This window comes from Trachurus trachurus (genome assembly GCF_905171665.1).
Source record: "Trachurus trachurus genome assembly, chromosome: 13".
Lineage (NCBI taxonomy): Eukaryota > Metazoa > Chordata > Actinopteri > Carangiformes > Carangidae > Trachurus > Trachurus trachurus.
The window spans coordinates 990,591-1,003,177 of NC_139892.1; the positions used below are offsets into that span (position 1 = coordinate 990,591).

A 12,587-nucleotide genomic window follows, 5' to 3' on the forward strand; every position below is an offset into this window, starting at 1 on the left:
GGCAACTCGTGGAAACTCGTAGGAGGCGCGACAAACAGGACAAACGGCCATTTCTATACACCTTTATATGTGCTTTATTCTTTTAAATAAAAAAAGTATTGTCTTGGCATCACTTAATTTACCACTACATGAAACTACCTATGAAATTAACACAAAACACAACACAACTATCACACACTGAGAGCTTTAGGCCAAAGAGAAGAACCTGCGTTTCTCTGTGATGAGACTTTGTGTCACTTCCTGTTTTCAAAGTAAAGTTCCCTTCATCAGGAACAGGTCACACAAAGTGAACTCTTTGTTTGTGTCAGGTGGAACAATCAACACGACACCTTCACTCATTAGAGGTGTGAATGATCCGGAGCCTCCTGCCGCTGCTCCTCACACCTCCAACATCTGGGAGCTCATCACAGCGTCTGCCACTCGGCCTGCTGGGAACTCATTAGTCTGAGTGACTCACAAACAAATCAGAGACACGGACGCTGTTCAGACTCTGTTCACCTGCGGTCACTCTGGGACAGAAAGTCAACGCTCTCTGTCTCATGAAACAACCAGAAGTTTGATTCCCAGGAAACAACGACAATGAGCTGAGTTCACTTCCAGCTGCTGACGCTGCGTCGCACCTGAGGACAGACACACAAACTCTGGTTTCTCTTCTCTGTGGATCATGCACAGAGCCGCCATCTTGGACTGTGAGCTCAGGTTCTGACGACTTCCTGTGGAGAGATCTGTCCTGGAAAAACTCTTTCATGTTTTGTTTCTAAAAAGACGGACAAGGACGAGGACACTGCTGCAGATCTGTTTAGTTTTATTTATTTATTTGCACCATAAAGATCAAGGACAAATTCCAAAAACAGAAATGAAACAAGAATAATAAGTGCGGGAGAGGTTAAAAACCCTGTATGGGCTTCTACAATATACCTCCCTGAAAAATATGCAAAGATTCACAACAAAAGAAAGCAATACAAGTGCCTTATTATAACAAAAATTTGTATTAATAAGTGTTAAATGATTGTGTATGAGTGAGTTAACATGTATAAATAATTATACATTTTCTGGCGCTGTCCCACTCTGACCCTTCAGGGAGAAGCTCTCAGCTGCATCAGTCAAAGTCACGTTAAATCCTCCTGCTCCTCCTGGAGATCTGTACAGCAGCAGCGAGTACGAAGGCCCAGACCAGACGATGGCTCCAGACAGTCATGTTGCTGCCCTGAACCCATTTACCTAAATTAATGGATGAAATCAAGCAGCTCAAAAGGAAAAACATGGAACATGAAAGGAAGATTGAACACTTGGAAAACCGACTCGATGACTTGGAGCAGTACTCCAGAATGAACGATGTAATCATATCAGGTTTGGCGATCAAACCACGAAGTTACATGCAAGCAGTGAAAGGCATCGGGTCGGAGAGCAGAAATCAACATGATGAAACGACGGAGGAACAGGTAACAGCATTTCTTCGTGGCAAGAACATTGACATTGAAACTAGTGATATTGAAGCATGCCACCCTTTACCAGTTAAGAAGATTAAGGATAAGCCCACCATACCTGCAATAATTATTCGCTTTACCAACCGAAAACATAAAGTTGATCTGCTTAAACAGGGAAGGAAATTAAAGGGTACAAATGTCTACATCAATGAGCATCTCACAAAAAAAAATGCTGATATTGCCAGGAGAGCTAGACAGCTCAAGAAACAGGACAAAATTCAGAATACTTGGACTGTCAACTGCAAGGTCTTCATTAAACCAAATGGCGCACCAGAGAATTCTGGTGGGGTGTGCATTAGAAGCATGGATCAAATAGAAAAATTTGACAGTGTCTAGTAGTTGATTTTCACTCTTTCTGTCTTCTCGGGGATAAATTGCCACTGTTATAGGTATTTCACTACTTGCACTTTTATACTGTACTCATGATAGAGGTTGAACAAGACATAGATCCTGATCAGAAAACTTCTTGATAACATCAATGCAAATTGCTGCTACTACACAGACGAACAGTTTAATACTACTATTAAAATTGACAAGGGTATATCCATTATCCATTTTAATAGTAGAAGTCTTCATGCAAATGTTCAAAGTATAAAGGACTACCTAAATCAGTTTAAAAAACCCTTCAACATCATCGCGGTTTCAGAAACATGGATGAACGCAGAGAGGGACTCTGATTTTTTTATTAAGGGATATGGGTTTCATTGCACCAATAGAGCAAATGGACATGGTGGTGGTGTGGCTCTGTTTGTTGAAGAAGGTCTCTCTTACAAGGTTCTTGATGACTTGTCAGTATCTATTGATGATACAATGGAAAGTATTACTATTGAAATAGAATTTGTAAAAATGAAAAATGTAATCATCAGCTGTGTCTACAGAAAACCAGGTTCCAGCATTGACACGTTTATCACAATTATGGAAAGATTGTTCAGCTCAACAAAACAAAAACATACTTATATTTGTGGGGATTATAACATTGATTTGCTGAATCCAAACAAGCATAAAGCAACAGATGATTTTATAGAAATAATGTGTGGTATGAGTCTGTTTCCAACAATAACCAAACCAACCAGAATTACATCTCATTGTGCCTCCCTAATTGATAATATTTTTACAAATAATATGGAAAGTAAAGTGATAAGTGGGATACTAATGAACGACATTAGTGACCACTTACCTGTCTTTCTTATTTATGAATGTAATTATAGAAAAAAGAGGGAATTAACGGAAACTAAATATAAGAGAATGAGGACTGAAGAATCTATAGCTGCTCTAAAAAATGAGCTAATGAATTGGAACTGGATCAATGTGTACAAAGAAACAACAGTAGATAAGGCATATGAATCACTGTTAGATACATTCACAGATCTATATGATAAGCACTGCCCTCTTAAACAGTATAGAGTCAAGAACAGGTATGCAGAAAACCCATGGATGACCAAGGGGCTTCAAAATGCATGTAAAAAAAGAAAGAATAGCCTGTATAGACTGTTCATAAAAAATAAAACGAAAGAGGCAGAGTTAAGGTATAAGAAATATAAAAATAAATTAATAACTGTTATGAGAATATGCAAGAAGGATTACTATACCAAACTATTAGATAAGAATAAAAATAACATTAAAAATATATGGAATATATTAAATAGTATTATTAGAAAAAAACAAGTAAATCAAACATATCCCGATCACTTTACAGATATGGGTAGGGAAATTACTACAATGAAGGATGTGGTTGATGGTTTTAATAGCTTCTTTGTTGATGTTGGGCCCAATCTGGCTAAAGAAATAAAAGATCCTGGAAAGAAACCAGCTGAAATGGAATGTGGTGAGAGAAATGCAGATTCAATGTCTTTGGGAACTGTTGACAAAATGGAAATTATTGCTATTGTAAATAAATGTACCAGCAAAACTTCTACAGATTGGAATGACATTGATATGTCACTGGTAAAGAAAATAATTGAGGGAATAGCCGATCCACTAACTTGTATATGTAACTTATCGTTTAAAACAGGCATCTTCCCAGATAAAATGAAACTGGCTAAAGTGATTCCATTATATAAAGCTGGCAATAAACATCTATTTACAAATTATAGACCTGTTTCCTTACTGTCACAGTTCTCAAAGGTACTGGAGAAATTATTTGTGCAAAGACTGGATGATTTTATTGACAAACATAACCTACTAAATGATAGTCAGTATGGTTTTAGATCATCTAGATCTACTTCCATGGCACTGATAGAGCTGGTGGAAGAGATAACAGAAAGTATTGATAAAAGAAAATATACAGTGGGTGTGTTCATTGACCTAAAGAAGGCTTTTGACACGATCGACCATAGGATATTGCTTAGAAAAATGGAGAAGTACGGAGTCAGAGGGGTTGCACTCACCTGGCTACAAAGTTATATCAGTAATAGAAAACAATTTGTCCAACTAGGTAAACATAAGTCAATGTGCTTGAACACTACCTGTGGTGTCCCACAGGGGTCAGTCTTGGGGCCCAAACTATTTATATTGTATATTAATGATGTATGGAAAGTGTCGAATATTTTAAAAATGGTGGTTTTTGCAGATGACACAAATATTTTCTGCTCAGGGGGAGATTTGCAGCAGCTATTATTGATGGTCAAAAGTGAATTGCTAAAATTAAAGTGGTGGTTTGATGAAAACAAATTATCATTAAACCTAAACAAAACAAAATTCATGATATTCGGAAATCGTCCAATTAAGCAAGAGGTATGTTTGAAAATTGAAAATGTGGAAATTGAAAGAGTCTACGAAAGTAAGTTCCTTGGTGTCTTAATAGATCACAAGCTCTGCTGGAAATCTCACGTGAAATATTTGTGCTCCAAAGTATCCAGAAGTATTGGAATTTTGGGTAAAACTAGACATGTTTTAGATCAGAAGTCACTTCAAATGCTTTACTATGCACTCATTGATCCGTACTTATCTTACTGTGTTGAGGTATGGGGAAACACATATAAAAGCACTTTACAAAAGATTTGCATTTTACAAAAAAGAGTCATAAGGATGGTTCATCATGCTGGGTACCTTGATCATACAAATCCGTTGTTTTTAAAATCGGGTATTTTAAGATTTGAGGACCTGGTCAAATTCAAAACAGGTCAGATTTTGTTTAAAGCCTGGAATAGGTTGCTACCAATAAACATCCAGAAAATGTTTATGGTTAGAGAAAGCATATATGATTTAAGAGGGAACTGTAACTTTAAACAATCTACCATCCATTCTACCCTGAGAAGTTTTAGCATCTATTTTTGTGGTGTTAAAATGTGGAATAGACTAGATGAGGATATACAAATGTGCAATAACTTAAGACAAATTTAAAAGTAAGTACAAACACACACTCTTGGACAGTTATAAAGAACTGGACTGCTAATTTTACTCTTTTTTTATTTATAATCATGATCTTATTTCATATTAAAGCAATATGTTTTTAATCTTCTGAATTGTATAGAACTACAGATGTATGACATGAATCACAATGTAAGGGGGGGCTGAACTTGATAAGCTTTGCTTCTTTCAGCCCCTTCTCAAACTTGCACAGTATCATTATTGTTTTGTTTCTTGTTACATAGATTGTTTGTCTTTTGATGTGCTTGTTTGAGACAAATAAAAATCAAATCAAATCAAATCAAACCTTTCTGCCATTACAGTAGATTCAGCTGTTTGACTCATCATTGTGTTTTATGAGAAGGAAGGCCCCTTTATCTTTAAGATGGGACATTGATTCTTATTTATTTATAAAACTTTAATTGGAAAAATGCCATAATATATTACCTCTTTGCTAAGTCAGTCTCATACTCAAAACAACAAACACGTCATTTGGTAGATCTGCTTTTAGTTTCTCTGCAGCATCCACCTGGAATCATTTACAACTAACATTAAAACTACAGACACTTGTGTCTCTGGGTCAGTTTAAACAAACTCCTCTGTCTACGAATGTAACTGTTGTTGATGGATGAAACTGTCTCTGGGTTCTTTCTTTAACTTGTGCTGTGTTGGTGTCTTATTTGTATGTTGTGTTGTAAATACTGTATCTGTCTTGTACTCTCAACATCATTGAAAATGAGGGCTTGCTCGATTCTTGAGATTAAAGCCCCGGTACGGAGCTTTTAACTGGATACGCAAAAGTCTCTTGTTTCTGCTGATGTGTCTCTGTTACCTACAACAGCAAATGAGCCCATCAGGGTGAAGATACGCTATTTCTAAGTAGTCTAATTCTATACCTCTGGAAGTCATGGTCGGGTCGGACCACTGATGAAACCATACCAATAGATACATTACTACGCATGCTGCAAATAGCTGCTGAAAAAAAAAAAGTTTTCAAAGCAAGTCCCGTCTTCTTTCCGACGTTTCCTAAACAAATCTACAAGCGCCGACCAGACAAACGTCTTCACGACAGTGGGAAATGCAGTCTTTATTCCGGCAAAACACCATCGCTTTCGTCCACAGGGGCCGCCAAAATCAACACTAAATGAAAAGTCTACAGGGGCTTTAAATAAACGTTTAAAAAAAGTCTCCATCTCATGAAGAGGTGATGACGTCACAGTTATAGACACTGACGACCTGCTCATGACCCCACGGTGCAGTTATGTGATCGGGGGAGACATGAAATCAATAAAACCACACGAGAGTCTGATTGATGCTTTTTTATGAACAATAATTTACATCTTACAAAATGACATAATTATGAATGAATTACTGAACACCGACTGTTTACTGTACACATGCTGCATTCAAAGACACACGGTCGTCACAATCATGCTGATCTATAGCTGTGATACATTCTTTACATTCACCACATAGTGCAGTTATTTGGCTTTAAATCGTTATTACAGGATTTATGTGTGTGTGTGCGTGTGTGGCAGGTGTTTCTCTTTGAATAATCACTGAAGATTTGTTTTACAGAAACTTTTCGCTGCCACACCAGAAAAAAAAACTAAAAACTATCAGGTTCTAATGTTAAAGGTTGAACATGAAGTTCTTGACAACACGTTCATCATCATGTTGTTGTTGTTGTTGTGGCTGAAACAAACATCACAATTACATAACAATACAGTTAAAACAACAAACTGTTTCATTATTGTCACTGTTACAAGGTCAAATAACATGTTTGTTTGTTTGTTGTTAGATCTGAGCCTGGTTGTGTTTCCTCCTGTTGAGCCCGTTTCAGAGAGCAGGTTAACAAACTCTTGAGTTAAACCTGAACTCTGGTTTAACTAAACCTCAACAGTTAGTTAAATGTCGACTATGTAGAATTACAAGAACAACAACAGAAAAAGAATTCCAGCAGTCGATTGCCAGACCGTTGCTAGGTAAAACGGGCCGTTGCTAGGGACTCCGCTCTGATCAGAGGACAGCAGAGGAGGAGAACTAAGCAGGATATTTACCTTATGTTTCATTTTTACCGTCATTAACAGCATAATAAATGACTTGTAGCTTGTTACAGGGAGAGTGGAGGCTCTCTGCCTTCCACACCGCTGCTGCTCAGAGCCTCCGCTGTCACTGCTCTCGTCAAGTTGAAAAAATAAAAAAAGGAGCTCCGTGGCACCGAAAGTCCGCGACAGTAAACGTGTTTATGACAGATAAGACCACACAAATACACCCATCCTAACATGTATATGATAATCCATTGATCCACCGATTGATTATTAAAAGGCTTGGTTGGAAACAAACGCATAGGACCGGGAGGAGGCAGGAAAACAGCGGAGAACTGAGCCACATGTCGGCTACAGGCAGGTATGAATGTAAACAGAACGTTGACAGAAAGTCAGTTGTCGAGCCCGTCAAAAAAATTAAAAATAATAATTCAGACTAAAAAAAATGTTTTTATGGAAAAGCAATACTTTCATTCTGTACCCCTCTAAAGGCCCCCTGGATGTATTATTTTTGAGAAAATATAGCTTTTAATAAATATTCTACATATTCAACCTTTAAATAAGCTCTGAGTTTGTTTGTTTTTTCTGAGTTAAACCGGGACTCTGGTTTAACTAAACCTGAACAGTTAGTATTTTGTTTTTTTTAAGTATATTTTTTGGGGCTTTTTTGCCTTTATCTGATAGCACACAGTGAGATAGTATAGACAGGAAAGAGGGAGGCAGAGAGAGGGGGAATGACATGCAGGAAAGGTCTGCCCGACGAGGAATTCGAACCGGGGACGCCTACGTTGAGGACTGTAGCCTCTACATGGGGCGGCCGCCTTAACCACTGCGCCACACACCGCCCCTAAACCTGAACAGTTAGTTAAATAAACTCTGAGTTAAACCTGAACTCTGGTTTAACTAAACCTGAACAGTTAGTTAAATAAACTCCGAGTTAAGCTTAAATTTAACATGTTTATGATGCCGACGCAGAACAAGAGAATATATTACAAATAAGGGAATAAAATCGATTCTGTAGCAGCTGCAAAAGAACGTGAGCTCTGATTGTTGATTGAGACGATACGTGAGGATTAATCGTTAAAAAAATAAAAAGTTTTATCTCGAGTGTTTAACTAAAAATTTACTGTGTACAACATTTACTGTGTTTCAGCGTGGTATCAGAATCAGCATTACTTTATCATTCATTGATCTCCACAGGGAAATTATTTTGTTACAAAGCTCCTGAACAGAAAAATTTAAAAAATAAATGTTCTTGAATCTTATTTCCCAGCGGCCCTGACAGTTTTTCATGTTGTCTATTTAAAAACAACATCTAAAAGGTCTTTATCTCCACATGTGTGTTGATCATGTGTGTGTAGTCATCAATCACACCTGGAAATAAATGTAAAAGTGCATTGAGTCTCTTCATACTATATTGATTATTGATAGACTGATAGTCTACCTTATTATAAGTGCAATTTGCTCTGAGCTTGGCGCGTGCCCACGATGTGTCACATGAGCGATGTGAGGTCTGAGGCGACTATCGAGGGCAAAACCTCCGTTAGAGGTCTAATAATCCTGCCGACGGAAACCATCTTTCAAAACCATCTTTTTCTTGTTCGTTTTGAAAAGAACATCTGGATTCAGACTCCAAACATTAGAAGTGGATTAAATGTTGACTGGGAGTCGAGTCGGAGCGAATATGACGATGATGACGATTTAACGGGAGAGATTCAGACCGACAGTTAATCCACTGTTGTTGTTGTTGTTGTTGTTGTTGTTGTGTCCTCGTGGCTCAGGTTACAGGTATGATATCATCGTATCACTAAAGATCTGTTTTTGGTGTCCAGACAACGCTGTTTCTGTCGGGACGAGACGCCGAAACAATACAATACTTGAGCGGATTCAATAAATCCGTGTTCGTGTTGAGTTTTCACTAAACCTGCTTTCTGAACCAGGGCCTTCGTTTGTGTGTTGTAGTGTGCTGTGTTGTGTGTGTGTTGTTCTCTGTGAAAGGTCGTGACCTCTGCTCTTTTAGGACTTAGTGCTGAACAAACAAATCAAGTCAAACTGATCTTTCTTTTTTCCCCCGGTGTGGCAGCTTCAGGCTTCCGTAGATGTTCCTCTAACGACCTTTGAGTTTGTGATTCTGCTCATCGACGTCAGAGACTAAACCTGTTGTCTGTTCCTTGTCTCTTGCAGCGTTGTAGTTGTTGTTGTTGTTGTTGTTTTCTTCGTGCGCTCTGTCTGGTTTATTTACATGTGCCTCCTCCGGCCGCGGGGCTTTGAGCCCTCTGGGCCACCGTACACCTGAGAGTCTGTGTTGGATGTGAGTCAGTGTTGAAGGTTTCTACAGTGAAATGAACACGTCACACGTGGCCCATGCAGCCGTTTACAGTACGTCACACACACACACCTGAGCGGGAGAGTGTGAGTGTGTGTGTGTGTGTGTGTGCGTGCGTGCGTCTGCGACTATGGAATTACTTTAGTGTCAAATCAATCTAAACAAAACCTCTTCAATGCTTGAGAAAAAAAACTCACTGAATTAAAAACCTGTCATCTCAAAAGCAAAATGTGTAACTTGAAAACAAATTACAAATATATTATAACTGAGCTGTCAATCAAAAACACCCCTGAAAAAGCCCCCGCCCACCTGAGAGGTTTGTGTCAGAACTGCAAAGCAGAGAGAGGAGGCAGCAAACCGCAAAGAGAACAGTGAAAGCAAAGCCCTGTTTACTGAACATGGAGCAAAGAAAACTGTTAAAAAAACATATTTATCAAAATGACTAAAGGGATAGTTCAACATTTTGTCAAATTAGCCCATTGCCATAATCCCTATAGTCCTAGTAGTAGGTTCGTTACCTTTAATTGTCGGTGCAAGCTGTTTTTAGAACAGTGGAGCAGAGCCGTGAGCTGCTCAGAGCTACACTACGGAGGCTCATGGGATTTCTTGGTTTCCCTCATCAAACTCATCAAATACACAATCCAACAACTCCACAACGCTCTGGTGGACAAGTTGTGACCTGCACATTCACCACGCTATGAGATAATAACACAACGTTACCAGACAGAGTTGTTTTAGAGGTAAATTCATGCAAAACCACTGATGCACGTTGCCTTCAGGGACAGTTTTTCATCAAGCAGTCTCTGCATTTCCCTCTAAAACAACTCTGTCTGGTAACGTTGTGTTATTATCTCATAGCGTGGTGAATGTGCAGCTCACAACTTGTTCACCAGAGCGTTGTGGAGTTGTTGCATTGTGTATTTTACAATTAAAGGTAATTAACCTACTGCTATGACTTTAGGGATTATGGCAATGGACCAATTTGACTAAATGTTGAACTATCCCTTTAAAGGACCAATATATTTGTAATTTGTTTTCAAGTTACACATTTTGCTTTTGAGATGACAGTTTTTTACTTCAGTGAGTTTTTTTCTCTCTTAAATAAAGTTTTATTCTTTCTCTCTCTTGTTTCTGTTTGACATTGAAGAGGTTTTGATACTAAAGTGATTCCACACACACACACACACACACACACACACACACAGACACACACTTCAGGACACGTCTACACACACATGCAGTGTCGCTCGTGCGCGGCCACGGCCCGACGAGCTGCTCCCAGATCAGACCAGAGAGACACGGACCTGAAATCAGAGGGACAAGCAGGCGCAGGCGTGGGAATCGAACCTCGCCCGTCCTGGTTGGTCGTTTAGTGCAGGTGCACTGCAAAAACTCAAAATCTTACCAAGAATATTTGTCTTATTTCTAGTCAAAATGTCATTTCTAGTCAAAACAAATCTCATTCTACTTAAAATAAGACTCATCACATTAAAAGCAGCTTGTTTTTAGACACTTTTTACTTCTTTCAAGCTGATTTTCACTTGAAATAAGTAGAAAAATCTGAGAGTGGAGCAAGTTTTTCTTCCTTATTACGAGCCGATGATTCTTATTTTAAGTGGAAAGAGTTTAGTTTTGACTAGAAATTAGACATTTTGACAAGAAATAAGACAAATATTCTTGGGAAGATTTTGAGTTTTTGCAGTGTGGGTCGCCGCCCCGGCTCACTGCCTCCTCCCGCCGCCGCCGCCCTCACCCGTCTGGTCGGCCCGGGTCCCGGAGGAGCCGGACGCCTTGGGGGTGCGTCTGCCGGCGCGGAGGCCGAGCCGGGCCGCGGTCTGGGAGCCGCCGCCGCTGCCGCCGCACTCCTGGGCCTGGTGGATCCGGAACGCCTCGCGCAGGTTCTGGGCCCGGATCTCCTTACTCTGGATCTCCTCCACCACGCGGCTGGGGAACCAGCCCCGCTCGCCGTCATGGAGCCGCTCGCCCATCATCCAGCCTGCAGGGGGAGAGGGAGAGGTGTGGGTCTAGGTTTTTTATTCTGCTCTTTTCTTTCCTTTGGGTTTCTTTTCCTTCTATTCTTTGGTTTTCCTTTCTCTTTTCCTTACACGCTCTTAAATATATTACATATTAATATATATTACTGTTGTACAAATACATGTAGCACAAAACAAGGCCGCAATTTCAAAGTGGAGCATTTACACATCATGGATCTAACAGATCTAACAGATCTAATAGATCCATGATGAAGTGGAGGCTTGACCGTCGTTAGGACAACAACACGCAACACGCTTTCGTACTATTCTTTTCTTTTCTTTTCTTTTTTTCCCCTTCCTATTCTTTCCTTTCTTGTCTTCTGTTTTCTTTACATTCATTTCTATTCTTCAGTTTTCTTTCCTTTCTTTTCTTCCATTTTCTTACTTTCTATTCTTTTTCTATTATTTCTCTATTTTTCTCTTCTTTTTTCTTTCTATTCTTTTTTCTTTTCTATTCTTCTGTTTTATTTCTTTTCTTCTATTTTCTTTAGTTTCTGTTCTTTTTCTATTATTTCTTTTCTTTCTATTCTTTTTTCTTTTCTTTCCATTCTTTTCTCTTTTCTAGTTTAGTTTCTGTTGTTTGTGATGAACCTGAACGCACCATCGTCGGTTCTCTCCAGGAGGTTGAGGACGTCGGCCATCTCGATGGACAGTTCATCAGGCTCCTGAGACGAGTACGACTGAATGCACTGCACCTGAGGAGAGTCTGCACACACACACACACACACACACGCGCGCACACACACACACACACACACAGACACACACACTCTGTCAGCTGACACCATGTTGACTCAGTGTCTCTGTCTCTCTCTCTCTTTCTCTCTCTGTCTCTCTCTCACCTGGCTGGTGTGCGCTGGTCGACATGAAGCGTGTGCGTCGGTTCGGAGTGAGCGCACACATCCAGCGCAGTTTGTCGCTCCTGTCAACAGGGGGCGCTTGTTAGTCACAAACAGACCGGTGCCACTTCAACACAACCTGAGACTCTTTTGATCAATATGGAAATAAACGGACCCATGTGTGTGTTTGCTGTGCTCTGATTGTTTTTCTTTTTATTCTTTCTTCCCTATCCTTTTGTTTACTTTCTTTTCTTTTCTATAGATGCCTTTCCAGCCTATGGCATCCCAGGATGCGTGCGCATCATTGGCCCAGAAACACCAGAAGACAGAATGAGTAGCTGAGGAAGAGTTAGTGTTTTTTTAGTTAAATAGTTGTATATTATACACTATTAACATGCCTAGCTGTTGTGTGTACGGGTGTACCAATCAATATCAAAGACGTTCAATCAAACCCACATAGTTTGAAACAACGTTCAAAACACACACAGCCATTGTCACAACATGTC

At 39.5% G+C, this 12,587-nt stretch overlaps 2 protein-coding genes and 1 long non-coding RNA gene across 3 annotated transcripts in view; all 3 read right to left on the bottom strand.

The window, feature by feature from the left end:
• The window catches only part of LOC310995736 (NACHT, LRR and PYD domains-containing protein 3-like), a gene marked incomplete at its 3' end in the record, with an annotated part of 361,364 nt that overhangs the window by 259,483 nt on the left and 89,294 nt on the right, over positions 1-12,587 (bottom strand).
• LOC310996050 lies at positions 6,140-10,800 on the bottom strand. Its single transcript, XR_014595881.1, has 2 exons — positions 7,737-10,800; positions 6,140-7,501 (listed from the first exon to the last, which is right to left on the bottom strand). It is a non-coding gene; the product is annotated as an uncharacterized lncRNA (long non-coding RNA).
• Positions 10,810-12,587, bottom strand: part of ngef (neuronal guanine nucleotide exchange factor) — a 36,970-nt gene continuing 35,192 nt past the window's right edge. The window contains exons 13-15 of the mRNA XM_083985310.1: positions 12,085-12,164; positions 11,844-11,948; positions 10,810-11,205 (exon numbers count right to left, since the gene is read on the bottom strand). Of these exons, the coding sequence (XP_083841436.1) occupies positions 10,931-11,205; positions 11,844-11,948; positions 12,085-12,164 (460 nt within the window). The 3' untranslated portion in view covers positions 10,810-10,930. The remainder of the gene's footprint in view (positions 11,206-11,843; positions 11,949-12,084; positions 12,165-12,587) is intronic.